Raw genomic sequence first — 27,576 nt, 5'->3', positions numbered from 1 at the left:
AATAACAACGATATATTTTTACGATATCCTTGAGTGTGAAGTTAGTTCTGTTATTATTTGGGCATTAAGAATTTGGGTCTATAGATAAAGGGAACAATTACTTTTCAGAGTACCAAAACATGGCAGTGCCACGTGTTTCTGTAGTCTTTTCTAAGTGTCATGTTCCCACTTACACCACAGAAAGCGTGTATGCCTCACAGGTGTTACATTTTTTGCCTCACCCTGTACATGTGTAGCTCTTTATGAAGGAGATTTGTAAAGTTTGTTATTTCCAATCCTTTGATTGTGTTGACCAGCTAATGAAAAAAACATAATAGCATTAAAAATTAAGTCAAGATCTAGGGAAACCTTCTAAGAATACTGAATGATCTTTTAATGCACAATTTTAATTCTTGAATTTTTTGTATTCTCATTGTTATGTGTACTTTGATCTTCTCTTCTGCTGCTACACAATCTTAGAAATGTGCCAGGAGTCACAGCCATCTAATAAATGAGCCCAGTATAGGGGAATCTAGTTATTGTGACATCACTGATGAGGTCACTTCTTAGGCACTGGTGGATTGAGGTACTGTGACATCACAATGCCTGCCTTGGTTACTAGAAATTGAAACTCTTTACTCTGTACCTGTGAAACAGCTGAGATGCCTCTGTAGACTGCCCTCACCATGCTAATAGACAACCACTTCTGGTCTTGGGCCCGCCCCATTCCGCCCCTAGTTCCACTTCCTTTTTGTCTACAAGATGGATCTGTGTTTTCTGCTTTGGTTATAGGAAAAGGTGAGATGTAAATACAACTTCAGCTGTCAGATGGCTTGGAATTTCCACAGGTTTCATTGGGGGTGAGGACTGAAGATTTATGTCTATTTAAACTGTGCTCCTATTAACCTTGTATCTTTCAGCAGTGATTATTATATGTGACCTTTAATTTAGCGCATACTATGGACAGTAAAGAATCTTATTCCTGAGTCATGGTATACGGAGTATGATACTATTAATCTAACAAAGAGGTGATCTCCCTATTGATCAGATTAATATCTAGAAAGTAGGGAGATATCAATTGTCAAGCATCAAAATGTCTGACTTAGTATACAATAACTCAAATGATCAGAATACTGAGCAGAGGAAAGGCCTCGAGAAGCCCCCAGCATAAACCAAAGCTTCAGGGGCTGGACTTCTTCATCATCGGCCGGAAAACCTCTGTAAACCTAAATGATCTTGTCAATTTAGCTCTACAACTTCACTTGATACATACAACTCCACAACGGATTTTACCAGGTCGTGGTCAAAGTGTAGGAAGGACTCGCACGTTAAACACCTGATGAAGTTAAGTAAAATCCGGTGTGGACTTTTATGTATCAAGTGAAGTTGTAGAGCTAAATTGACAAGATCATTTAGGTTTACAGAGGTTTTCTGGCCGATGATGATGAAGTCCAGCCCCCGAAGCTTTGGTTTATGCTGGGGGCTTCTCGAGGCCTTTCCTCTGATCAGTATTCTGACCATTTGAGTTATTGTATACTAAGTCAGACATTTTGATGCTTGACAATTGATATCTCCCTACTTTCTAGATATTAATATGGAGTATGATCTCAGTCTCTCCAATGTACTGCTAATGCTCGCTGTTGAACTTGCACTTTATGAGGGAGATGTGGGCTGAAGAAAGTAAGAGATGGAATCCAACAGTGATCCATTTTACTGGCGACCCATGTCTTAGACATTCCTTATCCTCATTGCTAGGCTGAGAAGCCCCGTTTAAATGAGTAGGTACAGGGAGGAAACTTGAAGAACCTTCATTTCATTAAGCATGTCTTGTTGAAACCTGCATACCCTCAACATGAGATTATAAAACAGTTACATATTGTGTCCTGACACCATTTCTACTGTCAGTATTGCTCATACAGTACATAACAGCAATGATTCACAAATTCTTAAACCAGGGTATGCTGGGTATGATCTCGCTCTCTTAAATTTACTGCTGGTCCTCACCTGAATATTTGCATCACGTCAAAGAGCTCTTCCTTCTGTTGTTGATGTGCTGCAGGGGCGTAGCTACGGGTGGGCCTGGGTGGGCCTAGGCCCATCCAGTCTTGGTTCAGGCCCACTCAGAAGCACTACATCCAAACCAATTCCCTCCCTTCCCTCCAACCTCACTCCCATGTCCAGCACAGCGCCTCTTCCCTTCCCTCCACCCTCGCATGTCCGGCGCCTCTCTCTCCCCTCCCACAGTTCCGGCTCCGCCACCTCCGTGTCTTCCTTACCCACCCCCCATCCTAGCCGCAGCGCTTGCTCACTCTATGATTGCCACCCAGCAGGAACTTCAAACAGCGCGTCAGCGCTGTGTCAGAGCCTTCCTCTCTGCCGCGTCCCACCCAGCCTGCGTAAACAGGACGTTGCGTGAGATGCGTCAGAGAGGAAGGCTCTGACACAGCGCTGACGCGCTGTTTGAAGTTCCTGCTGGGCAGCGATCATAGAGAGAGCAAGTTCCGCGGCAAGGATGGCGGTGGGTAAGAAAGACACGGAGGTAGCGCCGTGGCAGTGCCGGAACTGTGGGAGGGGAGAGAGGTGCTGGACATGGGGATTGGAGGGGAGGGAAGGGATGGATTGGATATTTGGATACTTGGATCTGTTTCTGGTAGTCTTCTAGTTGTAGTGTTGCAAGGGGGAGGATGGGAAGGAGGAGTGGGGAGAAAACGATTGATATGGGAACTTCTGAGTGAGCAAGCGCCGCGGCAAGGGTGGGGGGTGGGTATGGAAGACATGGAGGGTGGCGGTGCCTGAACTGTGGGAGGGGAGAGAGGTGCTGGACATGGGGAGGGAAGGGGCCCTGGACATGGGAGCTGGAGGAGAGGGAAGGGGCCCTGGACATGGGGGCTGGAAGGGAGGGGCCCTGGACATGTATGCTTGTGGGTGGGAGGTTGGAGAGAAGGGAGAGAGGTGCTGGGCATGTAAGGAGATGCTGGAGGGAAGGGATAGAGATGTGGAACTGCGAGGGGAGGGAAGGGATAGAGTTGCTGGATATGTAGGGGGAGAGAAGGGATACAGGTTCTCGATATGTGGGTGGGAGGGAAGGGAGAGAGGAGCTGGATATGTAGGAAGGAGAGAAGGGAAAGATGTGCTGGTTGAGGGTGTGGGAGGGAAGGGAGAGAGCTGCTGGATTTGTGGGGGAGGGCAGGCAGGAAGGGGGAGAGGTGCTGGGCATGCAAGGGAGGCTGAAGCAAAGGGAGAGAGATGCTGGATATGCAGGGGAGGGCTGGAGGGAAGAGGGAGAGATGTGGACCTGCAAGGGGGGTGAGAACGAAGGGAGAGAAGTACTGGACCTATGAGAGGGGGAAGGGTTAGTGTTAGAGGAAAGGGAGAGGGATATTGGATCAAGGCGATAAAGGAATAGGGGGGAGGGGGGTCAAATGCTGAACCCACAGTGGAGAATGAACCAGATGCATAAGGGGGAGGGAAGAGAGAAGGAAAGTTGCTGGTTGGAGTGGGGTTAGAGAGGAAAGGTGTGTGGGAGGGAGAAAGGGGACATAGAGAGGTACAAAGAAACAGAAGGGAGATGATGAGCATTGGATGGGAGCATGGGGACAGGGATACAGATGAGATGCTGTATTGGGATGGCATATGGGCACATAGGGGCAATGCCTGACATGGGGGTGGGGAGGGAGATATGGGAATAGAGATACAATGGACATGGGGGAGGAGGTATGGGAATAGAGATATAATGGACACAGAGGGGAGATACCAGACAAGAGGGAGAATAGGAACACAGATAGGAGATGCTGGGCATGGGGTACATGGGTGTACAAAGGAATGATGATGGATGCAGGGAGATGAACACGGGAGATTCTGGATAAGGAAATATATGGACACAGAGATGGGAGATGGATGGTGGACATGGAGACAGAAGAAATGTCAAATGGACAGGGAAGCAGAAACCAGAGACTGGGACCAATATATGAAAAATAAAATGACCAGACAACAAAAAGGTACAAAAATTATTTTTATTTCTATTTTGTGATTAGACTGTGTCAGATTTGGCATATGTCGGACATGGCTGGGGCCCAGGGAAGAAATCTAGGAGAGGACCCCAAAGCCCATTACCAGGCTGCACCTTCTTCAGCTTCTGGCAGGCTTGGAGCTCTCTCTGGCCAGAGAGCCAAGCTCAATTGCCCTATTTGCACCCCCCCCCCCCCCCCCCCAAAAAAAAAAAAAAAAAAACATCATCCCTAGCCAGCTCCTCACAAACACAGTTCTCTGAAAAATCATTCAGGGACTACCACCCCTCCATTCCTATTTGTGTTTGTCTTCTGCAGTCCTGCTCCCGGCCCTTCAGCTGTGAACACAGAACAGAAATATTTGTTAAGTAATTCTGCCTTATCTTTGTCAGCTTCTACATATCCCACCCCCCCCCCCTAACTTGTGAGTCTCACAATGCCAGTTTTGCACTTTCTCCTATCACTAAGTCTTGTTCTCCCCCCCCCCCCCCCCCCCCCCCCCCCCCATTTTACCACATTGGCTATTTTTTCTTCCATTTGCTTCTTTGCTTTCCTGACTACTCTACCAGTTTTGCCACCTGTCTTCCTCTTTCTGCAATCTCTTGTAGTTTATAAAGACTAACCTCTTTTTCCTTACCTTTTCAGCTACTACTTTTGAGAACCAAAGCTGCCTCCTTTTTACTCTTATTTACTTTCCTTACAGTGGGATCAGTAGGAAAAATGAGGAAGGATGTCCAAACTGACATAACCAGAAGGGAAGGAGACAGAAGATGGGAGTGAGGCAGAATGTTATCTTAGGTTATAGATTACTTATCACCCGCCAACTTCTTCAATTTGAGATTCAAGGCGAGGTTCAATAAATGTAAAGAAGACACTGATGCAAAACATCAGGAATTACATAAAATGAATATAAAAATTGAGAATTAACCAAAAAAGCTTCATCCTACTAAACATGCCAAAACTTTATGAAAAGAATAATAACACTTCACTCAACGCAAACATGCAGGAAGATTATTCCATAAATGAACTGCTAAAAATAAAAAAGAATGAGAAAATAAATCCTTGAATCTCATAACTTTAACTGTAGGGAATGTTAAAAGCAACCGATTACAGTGCCTAGAATTTGAAATTAATATTTTTACCAATTGAATTAGACCCTCCAGACAAGTACCTTCTAAAATCTTAAAAACTAGACAGCGCACCTTAAAAAGTATCTGAGGTTGTACTGGTAACCAATGTAACTCATTTAATAGAGGAGTCACATGGTCACTGCGAGACTTACAATAAATCAGTCTAGCAGCAGAATGCTGAATTCATTGGATTTTGCGAGTCAACTTAGAAGCTGTTCCCGAGTACGAAGAATTGGCATAGTCAAGTAGGGCTAAGATTGAAAGTTGCACAATAATTCTAAAATGATCCCACAAGAAGTAAGAATGCAGTAGATGTGGCTGTTTTAGCTTAAAGTAGGCTTTTCGAACCAAATTATTAATCTGGGGTTCCATAGTTAATGAAGAGTCTAAAAGCATCCCCCAAAACTTAGAAACTCTTTCAACTTTTAATTGAATCCCATCACTAGTTGGAATGAACTGCGGGATGTTTGGCAAATTAAAGGTAAACCATAGGATTCTAGTCTTATCTGTGTTGAATTTAAGTTGTATTTGTCTGTATTTAATTTAAGTCGTACAGATGTAGACCAATCTCTAATCCTTCTAATGCAATATTCTATGATAGAAGGAATGGAACTTACATCATTACTGATAGGGACCAACACAAAAATATCACCAGCATATGACAGCATACGCTTAGAAAAACTTGTCTAATCAAGCTGATGAATAAGTTATATAAGAGGGGGGAAAGGGGAGAACCCTGAGGTACCCGACGGGAGGGGGGGGGTGGAACCCGTGAAGATGAAAAAGTACTGTCTTTTACTACCAAGTACTGTCATGTCCCAACATGATGACAGCAGGATAGATGGATGCAAAGTGGCTCCTTCCCCTCAATGAAAGCAAGGGACAGAAGCAGCAGGAGAGGAAAAGAAGGATGGCCACTACTATCCATATTAGGGGAGAGAAAGGTTGAGTAACTCCCTCTTTAGTAATAGCAGGGGGAAGGGAGACAGGAAGACCCTAATTGTTGAAGAGAGCTGGGATTTTTGAACAAAGGGTATATTCTGCAGCAGTTTTCATTGTCTTAATATCGGAGGAAGCTATTTTTGTTGAAGTTCATGGTTCACTTTCAGAAACACAGAGAGTCCTTACTCCTTCCACCAGGATACTTACATTTTCAGAGCTCATAAAGTTCTCACTAATTTTTGCTTTTCTTAGAGCTTAAGCTATCCTATAAAACTGAATATTCAGATTTGATTCAATTTAGCCCTGAATACATTATTCGTAGTCGGCTGAAGAGTGATTTAAATTTGAATACAAATAATCCGGGGCTCTACTGTTCTCAATCATACTAAAATAAAAATTTGATCTCTAATCTCACTTTGCTGCTTTTATTATTTTTTATGTTAAAACTCATTGCTCATTATTCGTATTTGGCCGAATAATTTATTTATTTGTTACATTTGTATCCCACATTTTCCCACCTATTTGCAGGCTCAATGTGGCTTACATAGAGTACCGTAAATGCGATTGCCAAGTCCGGTATGGAAACAAATACAATTTGATGTTAGACCGGGTAGGTTGGTATATTCAGGTACATAGGGGTTGAGGGTAGGAAGGAATATATAGTGTCCAGTACAGTCAAAGGTTTTGCTAATTTTCATTATTCATATTTGGCCGATTAGTAAAATATGCTATCAGTACAGCTGTAGTTATTTTTCTATTTTTCGTACAGGCAGCCAGAGTTACACTGCTGAGCCCACAGTTGAGTTCCTGAAAATGGAAGAGGTTCCTGACAGTGATTTGCTGGATGGAGGAGAGGAGAATACAGATACCAAGAGAGGTGAGCCAAGAACTCCTTTATAATAAAATCCTTGCTATGTGCCATGGATTATTTCTACCATTCACATACATGGTGAATATTATTAGTGATTTACAGGTATATTTTTATTTCTTAGAAAGTAGAATTCAGTTTTCTTAAACTACCAGGCGTGAGGTTTAGAGTCCAGGTCCTGAATGAATCCCAGTCTCCAGGAGTTTTTAGTTAGTGAATATAATCAAAGTTAAGGGAATCACTGCAAAGACTGGAGGTGAGAATGAGGTGTACAGAGCTAGAAGAACTATCCTGATCTCATGTGTCATGTGATAAAAGCTACTTGCACCTGTCTACAATCAAGACTTCCTTGTCATCAGAAGCAGATGAATCCATTAACTGATGGGTTGTATCCGCCTACCAGCAGGTGGAGCTAGAGAACACTGAAGAACCACAGTGACCGGCTAACCCCAACTGCCTTCAGTATTTCTCTATCTCCCAGCAGGTGTGGACGTAGCTTGATCAGCTCCTGGATTACTGCCTGGGGTGGCTCCTGTTCTTTGCCAGTTGAGCAGGGGTGTTGTAGCTGGTGGTGCCCAAGTTAAAGGCATATAGGTTCGCCCTTTCCCTGCCTTACCCATTCCCCCCGCCTCCCGGAGTCCCTCTGTTGCTGCTTGCCTCCAACTTTCCTCACAACGTTTAAAAAAAAAAAAAAGCGCGCTTTTACTGCGTGGCTGTCCTGAGGCTTTTTCCAGAGATTCTGGTTTAGTGTAGCTTGACTGGAGCTTGTTGACTCGGTCTTCTGAGGTGAGAGTGGTGCCCAGCTCCTCCGGGGAGGTCCCGCGGACGCCGTTCCAAATAGGGTAAGTTTTGGCGAAGCCACCATTTTATTGCTGTTTTTCTCTCCTGTCGGGTGATGGCTGCTGAGGGAGTTAAGCGCTGTTCCCGTTGTGGTAAGCGCAGATCAGCAACAGGGCTATGTAAAACATACTCCTTAGACGCTTGCGCTAGTACGAGCATGGCGAGCGATGTCTCTTCCCACTCAATGGAGCTGGCAGCGGGCGCCATTTTGGAAGCGCCGCACGCTTCGACCCTCGCGCTGGCGGAGGAGTCTGAGGGCAGGGGGACGCCTCGTTTAGAGGCTACCAGAGGAGCTCCAACATCCGTTTCTCCTAATTCGGAGGCGGAGGGTCAAGGTGAGTTTTTCTCCCCTGAATTTGTGCTGTTAATGCATAAAGCTTTCATGCTGAAAAGAGCTCTGCCGCCTGTTCTGAGGCGATTGTTCGCTGTGAGGAAAGTTCATGTTATTATAGCTTTATGGTTCACTCTGCTTTGGAAATCTTAAATACTGAAGGCAGTTGGGGCTAGCCGTCCAAGGGTCACTGTGTTTCTTCAGTGTTCTCTATCTCCACCTGCTGGTAGGCGGATACAATCCATCAGTTAATGGATTCATCTGCAGTGACTAAAGGAAAGAAAATTACCAAGGTAAGAACCTAATTTTCCCGTTTTCCTGTTATGTGACATATGGAAGTATAGCCAAGCAAATGTCTTTAAAAGACTCCTGTGGGGGATATTGGTCTATACATGATTTATTCAATAGCTGTATAATTTATATACATACTTTCATTTTTATCTCATAGATGATGGCTTTGGGAACAAGAGTAAGAGAATGAGAGTGTGCGATGGGCAGCAGAGGGAGGAATGGAAATACAAAGTCAGCCCAGATCCTTCAGTTGATTGTCTGGAAAGTATTAGTAGAGTAATACCACATAGCATAAAAGAAAATGCCCTAAAAGGAGAGAAACCCAATGTATGTATTGAACAAGAGAGCAATTCCACCCACTGTGCAAATCTCAAGCAAAATCAGAGACTTAATGAAGAGACACTTCTTCAGAGCACTGTATTCAAGGAAAGGTTCATTGGGAAGTCAAACCTGGCAGAGCAAAATAAACTTCACAGACATTGTATTGAATATGGAAAATATTTTACATATTCTGTACATGATAAAAACTTTAGTCAAGTATTTGATCTGAGAAGACATGAATTAATCAACACTGGAAAGAAACAAGTAGATGAAATGAACCTCAAGGGAGTGAAGCTATTTCAATGTTCAGTATGCGATAGAAATTTCACTCGAAATAATAACCTCAGAACACATGAAAGAATCCATACAGGAGAAAAACCTTTTAAATGTTCTCAATGTGATAAATGTTTTGCTGCAAAACGTCATCTCAGACACCATGAAACAGTCCACAGTGGTGAGAAACCTTTTAAATGTTCTGAATGTGATAAGTGTTTCCGTTTCAAATCTGATCTAAGAAAGCATGAAAGAATTCACACAGGAGAGAAACCATTTAAATGTTCTGAATGTGATAAGTGTTTCCGTTTAAAATCTGATCTAAGAAATCATGAAAGAATTCACACAGGAGAGAAACCATATAAATGTTCTAAATGTGATAAAAGGTTCAATCGAAAAAATAACCTCAGAATTCATGAAAGAATTCACACTGGAGACAAACCGTGTAAGTGCTCTAAATGTGATTAAAGCTTTTGTCTCAAGAATAATCGTAGAATTCATGAAGGAATCCACACTGGAGACAAACCATATAAATGTTCTGAATGTGATAAAAGCTTCACTCAAAACTATAAACTCAAAATTCATGAAAGAATCCATACTGGAGAAAAACCATTTAAATGTTCTAAATGTCATAAATGTTCCCCTTTAAAATCTGTTCTAAGTATTCATGAAAGAGTCCATGTTGAAGAGCAACCATATAAATGTTCTAAATGTGATAAAAGCTTCACTCAGAAACATAACCTTGGAATTCATGAAAAAGGCCATACTGGAGAAAAACGTTTGAAATGTTCTGAATGTGATAAAAGCTTTACTTAAAAAGGTGATCTCAGACATCATGAAAGTCTCCATACTGGAGAGAAGCCATATAAATGTATTGAATGTGAGAAAAGCGTCACTCAAAAATACAATTTCAGAATTCACAAAAGAATCCACACTGGAGATAAACATACAAATGTTTTGAATGTGAAAGAAGTTTCACTCAAAATATAAACTCAGAATTCATGAAAGAATTCACACTGGAGAAAAACCATTTAAATGTTCACAATGTGATAAAAGCTTCACTCAAAGAAATGGTCTCAGAATTCATGAAAGAATCCATACTGGAGAGAAACCATTTAAATGTTTTGAATGCAATAAAAGCTTTGCTCGGAAAAATGATCTCAGAATTCACGAAAGAATCCACACTGGAGAGAAACCATATAAATGTTCTGAATGTGATAAAAGCTTTAATCAGAAAAAAAACCTCCGAATTCATCAAAGAATCCATATTAAGGAAAAACAAATGGCACTTTCATTAGTATAGTGGGAAATACAACCATTCATTGAAGAAAACTGGAAATACAAAAGGTTTACATTTGCCTCTCCTTAACTATAAGATGAACAATTGATAATTGCAGCTCAGGACTGCAAATTACAGACAAAATTCACATCAAGTTTAGAAAAAGCTGGTACAACAGACATCTGCAGATTTTACTAGAAAGATTTTAAGAATTCTTCATCTTGTTGCTGGCTGCAAAGGTTTGATGGCTGAAAATTTCTGTACAGAAAGGAACACGAAGGTGGCGAGTTTGATCCATTGGAATCTTTATAAATATTACAACATTGCAGGCGAATGAAGAGGTTATGGTCACCTAGGTCATTAAGGAGACTGGACATAGTTATAAAAGAGAAGACCACCAGAATGGCATTGATCAGTTCAGTCCCAAGTGATTGCTCTGTATTGTATGCAGTACCAAGAAGTGCTGTATAAGAACAAGAAAATGGGGCAGAAAGATACAGAAGTATTTCCTATTATTTTGGCACCACAAGCTTAATAAAATGGAATTTTCAAGCATACTTGGATAGGTTGGCTATACATGTTACTTTGTATAAACTCCAGAAGAAAGCTGTCTGACATATTGTGCAAGTATTACAGCTTGGCATTAGCAGTAAATTTCGGAGACTGCAATCATAAATCACATATCCTAATTTAGGAGTGAGGTTCTTTACTGTCATGATATGGGGAAAATTAACCTATGAGGAGACTTTGTCCCCTAAGAGAAATAATTTTTAAATATTCTGAATGTGATAAATAAAAATGTGAATTGAAAACAGAGAGATGCTTCAGCAGCCAGAACAATTTAATGGGGTGTTAAATGATTGCTGGTCAAAGGAGCCATTGTTGGGAAATATTGTAAGTTGTATGGGTTGGGGAAGGTATGCTAAGGAATGGATGAGGAGGGGTAAGGACTATACATGAGAGATTCAGTTGTGTTTTACACTATTCTATTCCGTTTCTTATATTCTACTTCCATTCACATGAAGCTGTCTTCTGTTTCATATGGCTCATCCCTTTGAATGTTCAGCCTTGAAATTGAGCTTTTATTTGTTCTAGACTTAGAATAAGTGGCATATTTACAGGATACAATACAGGAGTCATGGATGCTGCTGGAATAAGGTTATATATATTTTTTGTTACATTTGTACCCCGCGCTTTCCCACTCATGGCAGGCTCAGTGCGGCAGGCAATGGAGGGTTAAGTGACTTGCCCAGAGTCACAAGGAGCTGCCTGTGCTGGGAATCGAACTCAGTTCCTCAGGACCAAAGTCCACCACCCTAACCACTAGGCCACTCCTCCATCCATTTGAACTGCTATGTCTTAAAGGCTATGGTGTTTTTCTGCACCAAGGGTAGGTTGACTTGGGGGAGAGGAATGCTGCGGGTGTGTTTATAAAATTAGTTTCTGTGATGTGTTTGTATGTGCTGTCTTGTGAAGAAACAGTGTTTTATGCCTGTAAAATGTATTAGACATTTTCCTGTTTGAATTATGTCCTGAAGTGTATTTCTCCTATTTGGCCAGCAGGTGGTGATTCATTGCTTTAAAGCAGTTATAGGGAGCTGAATATTCTTTCTTTTTTTTTTTTTTTCGTTAACACAAGTAAGAAGCAAGCAGCAGTATACTTTTAAATCTTGTTGATTGTCTCTGATTGGCCTGGAGTTTGAAATTACCTAGCAGCAGTTGCTGGTTGTTCATTCAGTCTTAGTCCGGGAGGAAAGAGAGACAGATCTCTTTGCTGAGGCTCGGTGAATTATATGTCCTAACCTTCCCAAGTACTGTTTAGACGGTATATAGATGTTTAGTTAGTGTTATAATTGATCTATATTTCAGTTACCGCTTATTGTTTGCTGATTGCACATTTTTTGTTCATGGTTTCAGTATGACAGTAAACCTGTTTGTTTGTTGACTTTTCTGTCTGGACTGAAAGAATCCTGGTGGTTTGTGTCTTGGGTCGGTGAGTGCTTTTTGGGAACTGTGGGACCACTGGGAGTGTGGCTCTAGTAACCTAGAAATCACTGGGAATGGGAGACTCGCCCAGAGGCGGTTGGGACCCAGTTGATGGGAGGAGGGTGCTAGTGTACAGCACAAGCAACAGATGCAGGTGGACCTGAGCTGTGCTAGGGATAGACCCTCTAAGTGGCCGCGGGTTAACAGGGTAGCTGGGCATTTTGTGACAGACCTTCTCCTTCTTTTTGGTGACAGTGTGGTGGGATTGTCAGACTCGGTGCGTGGAGTGAGGGTCACCATCCACTGAGTGGTTCAGAGTCTTTTATCTGTAACCTCCAGACACAGAGCACAGTGAACAAGTGCAGCAGTAACAGGGTCCCTTTCCTGTTCTAGTTTTGTTTTTTTTTTGGTAGTGTTAGGAGATTAGCAGTGTGCTGATGGCAACTGGGAGTGACCAGAAGACACTGGAGATGCCTGACCTAACACAAGAGCAACCGGATAACCTCGGTGGGGAGGAGCTGCAGGACTGGCCTGTGCAGAGTTCTCCGGAGGGGAGACCAAATTTCTTCAGGACAATGGCCTGTGCATTGGCAGGGCTGGGTTCCATGCCAGCTGAAATCTTGCAGATCTACATGCTACAGCAACAGCGGTGTGAGGAATGGGAAGAGCGGCACTGGTGAGAGGAACGGAAAGAGCAGCAGTGGTGTGAGAAGCGGGAGTTCCAGCTGCAGAAATGAAAAGATGGACATGGAAATGGTTCATATCCAAAGCTCCAGCCCAACCTCTGTGCCGAGGCCCAAGGCAGGATCCACAGCCCGGATCGGGCCCAACTTGTTTTCGCAGTTTGATGATGCCGGAGGTGACATAGATGGATATCTAAATGCATTTTTAAAATTTTGCCGCCTCAATGACATTCCTCAGAAAGACTGGGAGCACTGTCTGGGAGAAAAGCTCACTGGTACAGCACTTGAGGCATTCCAAGGACTGTCCATGGAGACATGCTCCCAGTTTGAGGAGGTGCGCAACGCTTGTTGAACCTTTATGCCATTACCCCCAAGACCTACAGACTAAAGTTCCGGACTTTGCAAAAGGGGGCTGATGATACTCACTGCGAGTCTGTGATTCAGCTAAGATAACAGCACCAGCAGGGGCTCAGTGGAGCTGAAGTTAAAACCCTGATGGCCCTGGAGCAGTTTCTGCAGCGTTGTCGTCCAGAGGTGAGGGAACATGTTCAAGATCACCAGCCCCATACTCCAGAGAAGGTGGCTGAGTTGGCTGACATCTTCATTACTAACCGTCCCTGGTTGGCAAAGAAAAGCCGTCCATATCCGCAGCAGCCGGTGATCGAAGGGCAGCCAGGGCCCTAAGCTGCAACCTCAGAGGCTGTCAGCAAACCCTCAAGTGTTCCCCAAAAACCTGAAGATGCACATTACACCACCACAAAGGAGAGTTCACAAACTGTGCAGATGTTGAGGCTCCTTTCCATCTAAGAAAGAACCTTGTTCGCTTGAATAATGACCTCACAGTTAAAAAGCCCTCCAATGTGGTGCCAGTGGGACAGTGTTGTGGCCGTTCAACCCACAACATCTGAGACGAACCAATCAGGATCTGTGCATGGACAATAGGACAAGCAGGTCACCACCCTAGCGGCAGCCAGTGATAAAAGAGGCTGTAAACCTGAACAAAGGGCCAGGGCCGCCGAGAGAGGGGGACAGGGGGGACAAAAGTCCCGGGCCCGGGCCTCCAAGGGGGCCCGGCGCCGAGTCCGTGGGTGCTCGCCCCTCCGTCCGACTCCTAGGTCCCTCCCTCCGTCCGACTCCCAGGGCCCGCCCTCCATCCCTCCCTCCCTCCCTCCAAATTGCAAAAGCGATCTTGTTCTTACTTCATCGGGGTTACGGCGAGAGCAGCACGCAGACGCAGTGAAAAGCGTGCAGGCTCCCGCTTCAGCCTTCCCTCGTTGTCTGTCTCTCAGCTCTGGTCCCACCTTTGAGGGCGGGACCAGAGCTGAGAGACAGACAACGAGGGAAGGCTGAAGCAGGAGCCTGCACGCTTTTTCACTGCGTTCTCTTCTGCATGCTGCTCTCGCCAACCCCCGATGAAGTAAGAACAAGATCGCTTTTGCAATTCGGAGGGAGGGACTGAGGGGGGCCTCGGAATTCGGTCGGATGGACGGAAGGAGAGGGGGCCTTGGATCTCAGAGGGAGGGAGGGAGTTTAGTAGCGCTATAGAAATGATAAGCAGTAGTAGAGGGGCCTTGGATCTCGGAGGGAGGGGGGGAGGCCTTTGGATCTCGGAGAGGGGGGAAGAAGAGATTGCTGGACAAGAGGGCAGGGCAGGGTGGAGAGAGAAGAAATCGCTGGACAAGAGGGCAGGGGGAGGGAGAAGAGATCGCTGGACAAGAGGGCATTGGGGAGAGAGAAGAGAGCGCTGGACAAGAGGGCAGGGGGGAGAGAGAAGAGATCGTTGGACAGGAGGGCAGGGCAGAGGGGAGAACTGCTGAACATGGATGGATGATTGGAGGGGGCAGGGGAGAGAGGAAATGTACTGGATATGGTTGGATGGAGGAGAGGCCAGGGGAGAATGAGGAGTTGCTGAACATGGATGGGTGGAGGGGAGGGAAGTCAGGAAGGAGATGCACATGGATGGAGGGCAGGGAAGAGAGAAGAAATGTTGGACAAGGATGAAGGGAAGGAAAGACAAAGGAAGGAGATGCACACGGATGGAGGGAAAAGGAAGAGAGGAGAAATGCTGGATATGGATGGAGGGGAGGGAAGACAGGAAGTACATGCACATGGATGGAGGGGAGGGGAGTGAGGAGAAATGCTCAATTTAAGGGCTGGATCGGAACACTTTCAGGACAGATGCCGAAACTTGAGGAAGGATAGGGACAGGGCTACAGATGGTAGACAGGACGCATAAGGACACAGGAGGATGGTGAGAGAAAAAATATCAAATGGAAAGAAGACACTGCATAAAACAGAAGATGGGACCAAAGCGAATAGAAAAACTATGATCAGACAACAAAGGTAGAAAAAAGTATTTTATTCAGAATTTATTAATTGGAATATGTCAGCTTTTGGAAACGTGCATCTGTGATATTTTGCATGTAAGTTTTCAATTTTTCTAGTATTGCTGCATGCTGAGTCTGACTTCTTGAGGTAACTTTCTAGTTCAGTATTTTGCCTTCATATTTTTTTTATTTCTAGTTCCTTGTGTCATATCTGTTGCCATGTGTTTTTCATGTGTGATCAAGGTACAGTATTATGCTAGTGTGTAGTATTTGCAGCCCTTTTTGTTTTGTTTTTCATTAAGTTATGTACTGGTGTTTTAGAGCCCGGTGTAATTATAGTGCTGCCTTTCCATGCATAAGGTTGTAGTTCGTCCTGTCCTGGAATTAGTGCTGTTATGCTGTTATGGTTTGGTAAGGTTATGAGTGGGTTTTTGCACAAGTTTGTGTATAGTGTTTTGCAGTGGAGAGATTGTGTTTTGGCTTTACTGAGGTGGCACCAAAACATCAGAAAAGGTGTAGAGCCTAAATCATGACACACTATCTATTGAAGGATCTACATATAGTGCAAGGGCCCGGCAGTGGGGGGGGGGGAGGGGGCCCAGGGGCGGCCTTGTCCCGGGCCCGGCCCAGTCTCTCGGCGGCCCTGCAAAGGGCTGTTTTTGCATTCCATCTGACTGACCTGTCCGAGGAACACTGTGCCACCTGCTGGACATCTGATGCCATCTACAGGTTGTATAGTCTCCATGTAATTGCTGTATATGTTTCTTTGGGTAGGAGCTAGCAGAACTAAAAAAACAATCTTAGGGTTCATGTGCATGATCTATTTTATAATAACACCTTTGATATCTTCATTCTTGCTTTTAATTTGTTCTTGCTGCTATTATAAATAACAACGATATATTTTACGATATCCTTGAGTGTGAAGTTAGTTCTGTTATTATTTGGGCATTAAGAATTTGGGTCTATAGATAAAGGAACAATTACTTTTCAGAGTACCAAACATGGCAGTGCCACGTGTTTCTGTAGTCTTTTCTAAGTGTCATGTTCCCACTTACACCACAGAAAGCGTGTATGCCTCACAGGTGTTACATTTTTTTGCCTCACCCTGTACATGTGTAGCTCTTTATGAAGGAGATTTGTAAAGTTTGTTATTTCCAATCCTTTGATTGTGTTGACCAGCTAATGAACAAAACATAATAGCATTAAAAATTAAGTCAAGATCTAGGGAAACTTCTAAGAATCTGAATGATCTTTTAATGCACAATTTTAATTCTTGAATTTTTGTATTCTCATTTGTTATGTGTACTTTGATCTTCTCTTCTGCTGCTACACAATCTAGAATGTGCCAGGAGTCACAGCCATCTAATAAATGAGCCCAGTATAGGGGAAATCTAGTTATTGTGACATCACTGATGAGGTCAATTCTTAGGCACTGGTGGATTGAGGTACTGTGACATCACAAATGCCTGCCTTGGTTACTAGAAATTGAAACTCTTTACTCTGTACCTGTGAAACAGCTGAGATGCCTCTGTAGACTGCCCTCACCATGCTAATAGACAACCACTTCTGGTCTTGGGCCCGCCCCATTCCGCCCCTAGTTCCACTTCCTTTTTGTCTACAAGATGGATCTGTGTTTTCTGCTTTGGTTATAGGAAAAGGTGAGATGTAAATACAACTTCAGCTGTCAGATGGCTTGGAATTTCCACAGGTTTCATTGGGGGTGAGGACTGAAGATTTATGTCTATTTAAACTGTGCTCCTATTAACCTTGTATCTTTCAGCAGTGATTATTATATGTGACCTTTAATTTAGCGCATACTATGGACAGTAAAGAATCTTATTCCTGAGTCATGGTATACGGAGTATGATACTATTAATCTAACAAAGAGGTGATCTCCCTATTGATCAGATTAATATCTAGAAAGTAGGGAGATATCAATTGTCAAGCATCAAAATGTCTGACTTAGTATACAATAACTCAAATGATCAGAATACTGAGCAGAGGAAAGGCCTCGAGAAGCCCCCAGCATAAACCAAAGCTTCAGGGGCTGGACTTCTTCATCATCGGCCGGAAAACCTCTGTAAACCTAAATGATCTTGTCAATTTAGCTCTACAACTTCACTTGATACATACAACTCCACAACGGATTTTACCAGGTCGTGGTCAAAGTGTAGGAAGGACTCGCACGTTAAACACCTGATGAAGTTAAGTAAAATCCGGTGTGGACTTTTATGTATCAAGTGAGTTGTAGAGCTAAATTGACAAGATCATTTAGGTTTACAGAGGTTTTCTGGCCGATGATGATGAAGTCCAGCCCCCGAAGCTTTGGTTTATGCTGGGGGCTTCTCGAGGCCTTTCCTCTGATCAGTATTCTGACCATTGAGTTATTGTATACTAAGTCAGACATTTTGATGCTTGACAATTGATATCTCCCTACTTTCTAGATATTAATATGGAGTATGATCTCAGTCTCTCCAATGTACTGCTAATGCTCGCTGTTGAACTTGCACTTTATGAGGGAGATGTGGGCTGAAGAAAGTAAGAGATGGAATCCAACAGTGATCCATTTTACTGGCGACCCATGTCTTAGACATTCCTTATCCTCATTGCTAGGCTGAGAAGCCCCGTTTAAATGAGTAGGTACAGGGAGGGAAACTTGAAGAACCTTCATTTCATTAAGCATGTCTTGTTGAAACCTGCATACCCTCAACATGAGATTATATAAACAGTTACATATTGTGTCCTGACACCATTTCTACTGTCAGTATTGCTCATACAGTACATAACAGCAATGATTCACAAATTCTTAAACCAGGGTATGCTGGGTATGATCTCGCTCTCTTAAATTTACTGCTGGTCCTCACCTGAATATTTGCATCACGTCAAAGAGCTCTTCCTTCTGTTGTTGATGTGCTGCAGGGGCGTAGCTACGGGTGGGCCTGGGTGGCCTAGGCCCATCCAGTCTTGGTTCAGGCCCCACTCAGAAGCACTACATCCAACCAATTCCCTCCCTTCCCTCCAACCTCACTCCCATGTCCAGCACAGCGCCTCTTCCCTTCCCTCCACCCTCGCATGTCCGGACGCCTCTCTCTCCCCTCCCACAGTTCAGGCTCCGCCACCTCCGTGTCTTCCTTACCCACCCCCCATCCTAGCCGCAGCGCTTGCTCACTCTATGATTGCCACCCAGCAGGAACTTCAAACAGCGCGTCAGCGCTGTGTCAGAGCCTTCCTCTCTGCCGCGTCCCACCCAGCTCTGCGTAAACAGGACGTTGCGTGAGATGCGTCAGAGAGGAAGGCTCTGACACAGCGCTGACGCGCTGTTTGAAGTTCCTGCTGGGCAGCGATCATAGAGAGAGCAAGTCCGCGGCAAGGATGGCGGTGGGTAAGAAAGACACGGAGGTAGCGCCGTGGCAGTGCCGGAACTGTGGGAGGGGAGAGAGGTGCTGGACATGGGGATTGGAGGGGAGGGAAGGGAGGGATTGGATATTTGGATACTTGGATCTGTTTCTGGTAGTCTTCTAGTTGTAGTGTTGCAAGGGGGAGGATGGGAAGGAGGAGTGGGGAGAAAACGATTGATATGGGAACTTCTGAGTGAGCAAGCGCCGCGGCAAGGGTGGGGGGGTGGGTATGGAAGACATGGAGGGTGGCGGTGCCTGAACTGTGGGAGGGGAGAGAGGGTGCTGGACATGGGGAGGGAAGGGGCCCTGGACATGGGAGCTGTGGAGAGGGAAAGGGGCCCTGGACATGGGGGCTGGAAGGGAGGGGCCCTGGACATGTATGCTTGTGGGTGGGAGGTTGGAGAGAAGGGAGAGAGGTTGCTGGGGCATGGTAAGGAGATGCTGGAGGGAAGGGATGAGATGTGGAACTGCGAGGGGAGGGAAGGGATAGAGTTGCTGGATATGTAGGGTGGAGAGAAGGGATACAGGTTCTCGATATGTGGGTGGGAGGGAAGGGAGAGAGGAGCTGGATATGTAGGAAGGAGAGAAGGGAAAGATGTGCTGGTTGAGGGTGTTGGGAGGTAAGGGAGAGAGCTGCTGGATTTGTGGGGGAGGGCAGGCAGGAAGGGGGAGAGGTGCTGGGCATGCAAGGGAGGCTGAAGCCAAAGGGAGAGAGATGCTGGATATGCAGGGGAGGGCTGGAGGGAAAGAGGGAGAGATGATTGGACCTGCAAGGGGGGTGAGAACGAAGGGAGAGAAGTACTGGACCTATGAGGAGGGGGAAGGGTTAGTGTAGAGGAAAGGGAGAGGGATATTGTATCAAGGCGATAAAGGAATAGGGGGGAGGGGGGTCAAATGCTGAACCCACAGTGGAGAATGAACCAGATGCATAAGGGGGAGGGAAGAGAGAGGAAAGTTGCTGGTTGGAGTGGGGTTAGAGAGGAAAGGTGTGTGGGAGGGAGAAAGGGGACATAGAGAGGTACAAAGAACAGAAGGGAGATGATGAGCATTGGATGGGAGCATGGGGACAGGGATACAGATGAGATGCTGTATTGGATGGCATAGGGCACATAGGGGCAATGCTGACATGGGGGTGGGGAGGGATATGGGAATAGAGATACAATGGACATGGGGGAGGAGGTATTGGGAATAGAGATATAATGGACACAGAGGGGAGATACCAGACAAGAGGGAGGAGAATAGGAACACAGATAGGAGATGCTGGGCATGGGGTACATGGGTTGTACAAAGTGAATGATGATGGATGCAGGGAGATGAACACGGGAGATTCTGGATAAGGAAATATATGGACACAGAGATGGGAGATGGATGGTGGACATGGAGACAGAAGAATGTCAATGGACAGGGAAGCAGAAACCAGAGACTGGGACCAATATATGAAAAATAAAATGACCAGACAACAAAAAGGTACAAAAATTATTTTTATTTCTATTTTGTGATTAGACTGTGTCAGATTTGGGCATATGTCGGACATGGCTGGGGCCCAGGGAAGAAATCTAGGAGAGGACCCCAAGCCCATTACCAGGCTGGCACCTTCTTCAGCTTCTGGCAGCTTGGAGCTCTCTATGGCCAGAGAGCCAAGCTCAATGTGCCCTATTTGCACCCCCCCCCCCCCCCCCCAAAAAAAAAAAAAAAAACATCATCCCTAGCCAGCTCCTCACAAACACAGTTCTCTGAAAAATCATTCAGGGACTACCACCCCTCCATTCCTATTTGTGTTTGTCTTCTGCAGTCCTGCTCCCGGCCCTTCAGCTGTGACACAGAACAGAAATATTTGTTAAGTAATTCTGCCTTATCTTTGTCAGCTTCTACATATCCCACCCCCCCCCCCTAACTTGTGAGTCTCACAATGCCAGTTTTGCACTTTCTCCTATCACTAAGTCTTGTTCTCCCCCCCCCCCCCCCCCCCCCATTTTACCACATTGGCTATTTTTTCTTCCATTTGCTTCTTTGCTTTCCTGACTACTCTACCAGTTTTGCCACCTGTCTTCCTCTTTCTGCAATCTCTTGTAGTTATAAAGACTAACCTCTTTTTCCTTACCTTTTCAGCTACTACTTTTGAGAACCAACAGCTGCCTCCTTTTTACTCTTATTTACTTTCCTTACAGTGGGATCAGTAGGAAAAATGAGGAAGGATGTCCAAACTGACATAACCAGAAGGGAAGGAGACAGAAGATGGGAGTGAGGCAGAATGTTATCTTAGGTTATAGATTACTTATCACCCGCCAACTTCTTCAATTTGAGATTCAAGGCGAGGTTCAATAAATGTAAAGAAGACACTGATGCAAAACATCAGGAATTACATAAAATGAATATAAAAATTGAGAATTAACCAAAAAAGCTTCATCCTACTAAACATGCCAAAACTTTATGAAAAGAATAATAACACTTCACTCAACGCAAACATGCAGGAAGATTATTCCATAAATGAACTGCTAAAAATAAAAAAGAATGAGAAAATAAATCCTTGAATCTCATAACTTTAACTGTAGGGAATGTTAAAAGCAACCGATTACAGTGCCTAGAATTTGAAATTAATATTTTTACCAATTGAATTAGACCCTCCAGACAAGTACCTTCTAAAATCTTAAAAACTAGACAGCGCACCTTAAAAAGTATCTGAGGTTGTACTGGTAACCAATGTAACTCATTTAATAGAGGAGTCACATGGTCACTGCGAGACTTACAATAAATCAGTCTAGCAGCAGAATGCTGAATTCATTGGATTTTGCGAGTCACTTAGAAGCTGTTCCCGAGTACGAAGAATTGGCATAGTCAAGTAGGGCTAAGATTGAAAGTTGCACAATAATTCTAAAATGATCCCACAAGAAGTAAGAATGCAGTAGATGTGGCTGTTTTAGCTTAAAGTAGGCTTTTCGAACCAAATTATTAATCTGGGGTTCCATAGTTAATGAAGAGTCTAAAAGCATCCCCCAAAACTTAGAAACTCTTTCAACTTTTAATTGAATCCATCACTAGTTGGAATGAACTGCGGGATGTTTGGCAAATTAAAGGTAAACCATAGGATTCTAGTCTTATCTGTGTTGAATTTAAGTTGTATTTGTCTGTATTTAATTAAGTCGTACAGATGTAGACCAATCTCTAATCCTTCTAATGCAATATTCTATGATAGAAGGAATGGAACTTACATCATTACTGATAGGGACCAACACAAAAATATCACCAGCATATGACAGCATACGCTTAGAAAAACTTGTCTAATCAAGCTGATGAATAAGTATATAAGAGGGGGGAAAGGGGAGAACCCTGAGGTACCCGACGGGAGGGGGGGGGTGGAACCCGTGAAGATGAAAAAGTACTGTCTTTTACTACCAAGTACTGTCATGTCCCAACATGATGACAGCAGGATAGATGGATGCAAAGTGGCTCCTTCCCCTCCATGAAAGCAAGGGACAGAAGCAGCAGGAGAGGAAAAGAAGGATGGCCACTACTATCCATATTAGGGGAGAGAAAGGTTGAGTAACTCCCTCTTTAGTAATAGCAGGGGGAAGGGAGACAGGAAGACCCTAATTGTTGAAGAGAGGTGGGATTTTTGAACAAAGGGCATATTCTGCAGCAGTTTTCATTGTCTTAATATCGGAGGAAGCTATTTTTTGTTGACGTTCATGGTTCACTTTCAGAAACACAGAGAGTCCTTACTCCTTCCACCAGGATACTTACATTTTCAGAGCTCATAAAGTTCTCACTAATTTTTGCTTTTCTTAGAGCTTAAGCTATCCTATAAAACTGAATATTCAGATTTGATTCGATTTAGCCCTGAATACATTATTCGTAGTCGGCTGAAGAGTGATTTAAATTTGAATACAAATAATCCGGGGCTCTACTGTTCTCAATCATACTAAAATAAAAATTTGATCTCTAATCTCACTTTGCTGCTTTTATTATTTTTTATGTTAAAACTCATTGCTCATTATTCGTATTTGGCCGAATAATTTATTTATTTGTTACATTTGTATCCCACATTTTCCCACCTATTTGCAGGCTCAATGTGGCTTACATAGAGTACCGTAAATGCGATTGCCAAGTCCGGTATGGAAACAAATACAATTTGATGTTAGACCGGGTAGGTTGGTATATTCAGGTACATAGGGGTTGAGGGTAGGAAGGAATATATAGTGTCCAGTACAGTCAAAGGTTTTGCTAATTTTCATTATTCATATTTGGCCGATTAGTAAAATATGCTATCAGTACAGCTGTAGTTATTTTTCTATTTTTCGTACAGGCAGCCAGAGTTACACTGCTGAGCCCACAGTTGAGTTCCTGAAAATGGAAGAGGTTCCTGACAGTGATTTGCTGGATGGAGGAGAGGAGAATACAGATACCAAGAGAGGTGAGCCAAGAACTCCTTTATAATAAAATCCTTGCTATGTGCCATGGATTATTTCTACCATTCACATACATGGTGAATATTATTAGTGATTTACAGGTATATTTTTATTTCTTAGAAAGTAGAATTCAGTTTTCTTAAACTACCAGGCGTGAGGTTTAGAGTCCAGGTCCTGAATGAATCCCAGTCTCCAGGAGTTTTTAGTTAGTGAATATAATCAAAGTTAAGGGAATCACTGCAAAGACTGGAGGTGAGAATGAGGTGTACAGAGCTAGAAGAACTATCCTGATCTCATGTGTCATGTGATAAAAGCTACTTGCACCTGTCTACAATCAAGACTTCCTTGTCATCAGAAGCAGATGAATCCATTAACTGATAGGTTGTATCCGCCTACCAGCAGGTGGAGCTAGAGAACACTGAAGAACCACAGTGACCGGCTAACCCCAACTGCCTTCAGTATTTCTCTATCTCCCAGCAGGTGTGGACGTAGCTTGATCAGCTCCTGGATTACTGCCTGGGGTGGCTCCTGTTCTTTGCCAGTTGAGCAGGGGTGTTGTAGCTGGTGGTGCCCAAGTTAAAGGCATATAGGTTCGCCCTTTCCCTGCCTTACCCATTCCCCCCGCCTCCCGGAGTCCCTCTGTTGCTGCTTGCCTCCAACTTTCCTCACAACGTTTAAAAAAAAAAAAAAAGCGCGCTTTTACTGCGTGGCTGTCCTGAGGCTTTTTCCAGAGATTCTGGTTTAGTGTAGCTTGACTGGAGCTTGTTGACTCGGTCTTCTGAGGTGAGAGTGGTGCCCAGCTCCTCCGGGGAGGTCCCGCGGACGCCGTTCCAAATAGGGTAAGTTTTGGCGAAGCCACCATTTTATTGCTGTTTTTCTCTCCTGTCGGGTGATGGCTGCTGAGGGAGTTAAGCGCTGTTCCCGTTGTGGTAAGCGCAGATCAGCAACAGGGCTATGTAAAACATACTCCTTAGACGCTTGCGCTAGTACGAGCATGGCGAGCGATGTCTCTTCCCACTCAATGGAGCTGGCAGCGGGCGCCATTTTGGAAGCGCCGCACGCTTCGACCCTCGCGCTGGCGGAGGAGTCTGAGGGCAGGGGGACGCCTCGTTTAGAGGCTACCAGAGGAGCTCCAACATCCGTTTCTCCTAATTCGGAGGCGGAGGGTCAAGGTGAGTTTTTCTCCCCTGAATTTGTGCTGTTAATGCATAAAGCTTTCATGCTGAAAAGAGCTCTGCCGCCTGTTCTGAGGCGATTGTTCGCTGTGAGGAAAGTTCATGTTATTATAGCTTTATGGTTCACTCTGCTTTGGAAATCTTAAATACTGAAGGCAGTTGGGGCTAGCCGTCCAAGGGTCACTGTGTTTCTTCAGTGTTCTCTATCTCCACCTGCTGGTAGGCGGATACAATCCATCAGTTAATGGATTCATCTGCAGTGACTAAAGGAAAGAAAATTACCAAGGTAAGAACCTAATTTTCCCGTTTTCCTGTTATGTGACATATGGAAGTATAGCCAAGCAAATGTCTTTAAAAGACTCCTGTGGGGGATATTGGTCTATACATGATTTATTCAATAGCTGTATAATTTATATACATACTTTCATTTTTATCTCATAGATGATGGCTTTGGGAACAAGAGTAAGAGAATGAGAGTGTGCGATGGGCAGCAGAGGGAGGAATGGAAATACAAAGTCAGCCCAGATCCTTCAGTTGATTGTCTGGAAAGTATTAGTAGAGTAATACCACATAGCATAAAAGAAAATGCCCTAAAAGGAGAGAAACCCAATGTATGTATTGAACAAGAGAGCAATTCCACCCACTGTGCAAATCTCAAGCAAAATCAGAGACTTAATGAAGAGACACTTCTTCAGAGCACTGTATTCAAGGAAAGGTTCATTGGGAAGTCAAACCTGGCAGAGCAAAATAAACTTCACAGACATTGTATTGAATATGGAAAATATTTTACATATTCTGTACATGATAAAAACTTTAGTCAAGTATTTGATCTGAGAAGACATGAATTAATCAACACTGGAAGAAACAAGTAGATGAAATGAACCTCAAGGGAGTGAAGCTATTTCAATGTTCAGTATGCGATAGAAATTTCACTCGAAATAATAACCTCAGAACACATGAAAGAATCCATACAGGAGAAAAACCTTTTAAATGTTCTCAATGTGATAAATGTTTTGCTGCAAAACGTCATCTCAGACACCATGAAACAGTCCACAGTGGTGAGAAACCTTTTAAATGTTCTGAATGTGATAAGTGTTTCCGTTTCAAATCTGATCTAAGAAAGCATGAAAGAATTCACACAGGAGAGAAACCATTTAAATGTTCTGAATGTGATAAGTGTTTCCGTTTAAAATCTGATCTAAGAAATCATGAAAGAATTCACACAGGAGAGAAACCATATAAATGTTCTAAATGTGATAAAAGGTTCAATCGAAAAAATAACCTCAGAATTCATGAAAGAATTCACACTGGAGACAAACCGTGTAAGTGCTCTAAATGTGATTAAAGCTTTTGTCTCAAGAATAATCGTAGAATTCATGAAGGAATCCACACTGGAGACAAACCATATAAATGTTCTGAATGTGATAAAAGCTTCACTCAAAACTATAAACTCAAAATTCATGAAAGAATCCATACTGGAGAAAAACCATTTAAATGTTCTAAATGTCATAAATGTTGCCATTTAAAATCTGTTCTAAGTATTCATGAAAGAGTCCATGTTGAAGAGCAACCATATAAATGTTCTAAATGTGATAAAAGCTTCACTCAGAAATATAACCTTGGAATTCATGAAAAAGGCCATACTGGAGAAAAACGTTTGAAATGTTCTGAATGTGATAAAAGCTTTACTTAAAAAGGTGATCTCAGACATCATGAAAGTCTCCATACTGGAGAGAAGCCATATAAATGTATTGAATGTGAGAAAAGCGTCACTCAAAAATACAATTTCAGAATTCACAAAAGAATCCACACTGGAGATAAAACATACAAATGTTTTGAATGTGAAAGAAGTTTCACTCAAAAATATAAACTCAGAATTCATGAAAGAATTCACACTGGAGAAAAACCATTTAAATGTTCACAATGTGATAAAAGCTTCACTCAAAGAAATGGTCTCAGAATTCATGAAAGAATCCATACTGGAGAGAAACCATTTAAATGTTTTGAATGCAATAAAAGCTTTGCTCGGAAAATGATCTCAGAATTCACGAAAGAATCCACACTGGAGAGAAACCATATAAATGTTCTGAATGTGATAAAAGCTTTAATCAGAAAAAAAACCTCTGAATTCATCAAAGAATCCATATTAAGGAAAAACAAATGGCACATTCATTAGTATAGTGGGAAATACAACCATTCATTGAAGAAAACTGGGAATACAAAAGGTTTACATTTGCCTCTCCTTAACTATAAGATGAACAATTGATAATTGCAGCTCAGGACTGCAAATTACAGACAAAATTCACATCAAGTTTAGAAAAAGCTGGTACAACAGACATCTGCAGATTTTACTAGAAAGATTTTAAGAATTCTTCATCTTGTTGCTGGCTGCAAAGGTTTGATGGCTGAAAATTTCTGTACAGAAAGGAACACGAAGGTGGCGAGTTTGATCCATTGGAATCTTTATAAATATTACAACATTGCAGGCGAATGAAGAGGTTATGGTCACCTAGGTCATTAAGGAGACTGGACATAGTTATAAAAGAGAAGACCACCAGAATGGCATTGATCAGTTCAGTCCCAAGTGATTGCTCTGTATTGTATGCAGTACCAAGAAGTGCTGTATAAGAACAAGAAAATGGGGCAGAAAGATACAGAAGTATTTCCTATTATTTTGGCACCACAAGCTTAATAAAATGGAATTTTCAAGCATACTTGGATAGGTTGCCTATACGTGTTACTTTGTATAAACTCCAGAAGAAAGCTGTCTGACATATTGTGCAAGTATTACAGCTTGGCATTAGCAGTAAATTTCGGAGACTGCAATCATAAATCACATATCCTAATTTAGGAGTGAGGTTCTTTACTGTCATGATATGGGGAAAATTAACCTATGAGGAGACTTTGTCCCCTAAGAGAAATAATTTTTAAATATTCTGAATGTGATAAATAAAAATGTGAATTGAAAACAGAGAGATGCTTCAGCAGCCAGAACAATTTAATGGGGTGTTAAATGTTTGCTGGTCAAAGGAGCCATTGTTGGGAAATATTGTAAGTTGTATGGGTTGGGGAAGGTATGCTAAGGAATGGATGAGGAGGGGTAAGGACTATACATGAGAGATTCAGTTGTGTTTTACACTATTCTATTTCTTATATTCTACTTCCATTTACATGAAGCTGTCTTCTGTTTCATATGGCTCATCCCTTTGAATGTTCAGCCTTGAAATTGAGCTTTTATTTGTTCTAGACTTAGAATAAGTGGCATATTTTACAGGATACAATACAGGAGTCATGGATGCTGCTGGAATAAGGTTATATATATTTTTTGTTACATTTGTAC

At 43.2% G+C, this 27,576-nt stretch overlaps 2 protein-coding genes and 2 pseudogenes across 2 annotated transcripts; all 4 read left to right on the top strand.

The window, feature by feature from the left end:
- LOC115465428 overlaps positions 1-9,916 on the top strand; it is a 39,831-nt pseudogene extending 29,915 nt beyond the window's left edge.
- On the top strand, positions 6,798-9,494 carry LOC115465431 (zinc finger protein 525-like). The gene is made up of 2 exons (XM_030195881.1): positions 6,798-6,935; positions 8,546-9,494. The coding sequence occupies exons 1-2, from the start codon at positions 6,872-6,874 to the stop codon at positions 9,448-9,450; spliced, it is 969 nt and encodes a 322-aa protein (XP_030051741.1). The 5' UTR covers positions 6,798-6,871; the 3' UTR covers positions 9,451-9,494.
- A 2,768-nt stretch (positions 9,917-12,684) lies between the features above and the next one.
- LOC115464200 (putative zinc finger protein 286B) lies at positions 12,685-25,108 on the top strand. Its single transcript, XM_030194592.1, has 3 exons — positions 12,685-12,923; positions 22,909-23,066; positions 24,678-25,108. Exons 1-3 carry the CDS (start codon positions 12,685-12,687, stop codon positions 25,106-25,108), a joined length of 828 nt encoding a protein of 275 aa, XP_030050452.1.
- On the top strand, positions 25,109-27,157 carry LOC115465429 (annotated as a pseudogene).
- The last annotated feature ends 419 nt before the right edge of the window (positions 27,158-27,576 follow it).

Source organism: Microcaecilia unicolor, chromosome 3 (assembly GCF_901765095.1).
Source record: "Microcaecilia unicolor chromosome 3, aMicUni1.1, whole genome shotgun sequence".
NCBI classification, from domain to species: domain Eukaryota; kingdom Metazoa; phylum Chordata; class Amphibia; order Gymnophiona; family Siphonopidae; genus Microcaecilia; species Microcaecilia unicolor.
The sequence above is the reverse complement of the archived record's forward strand: the minus strand, read 5'-3'. Positions and strand labels throughout refer to the sequence as shown.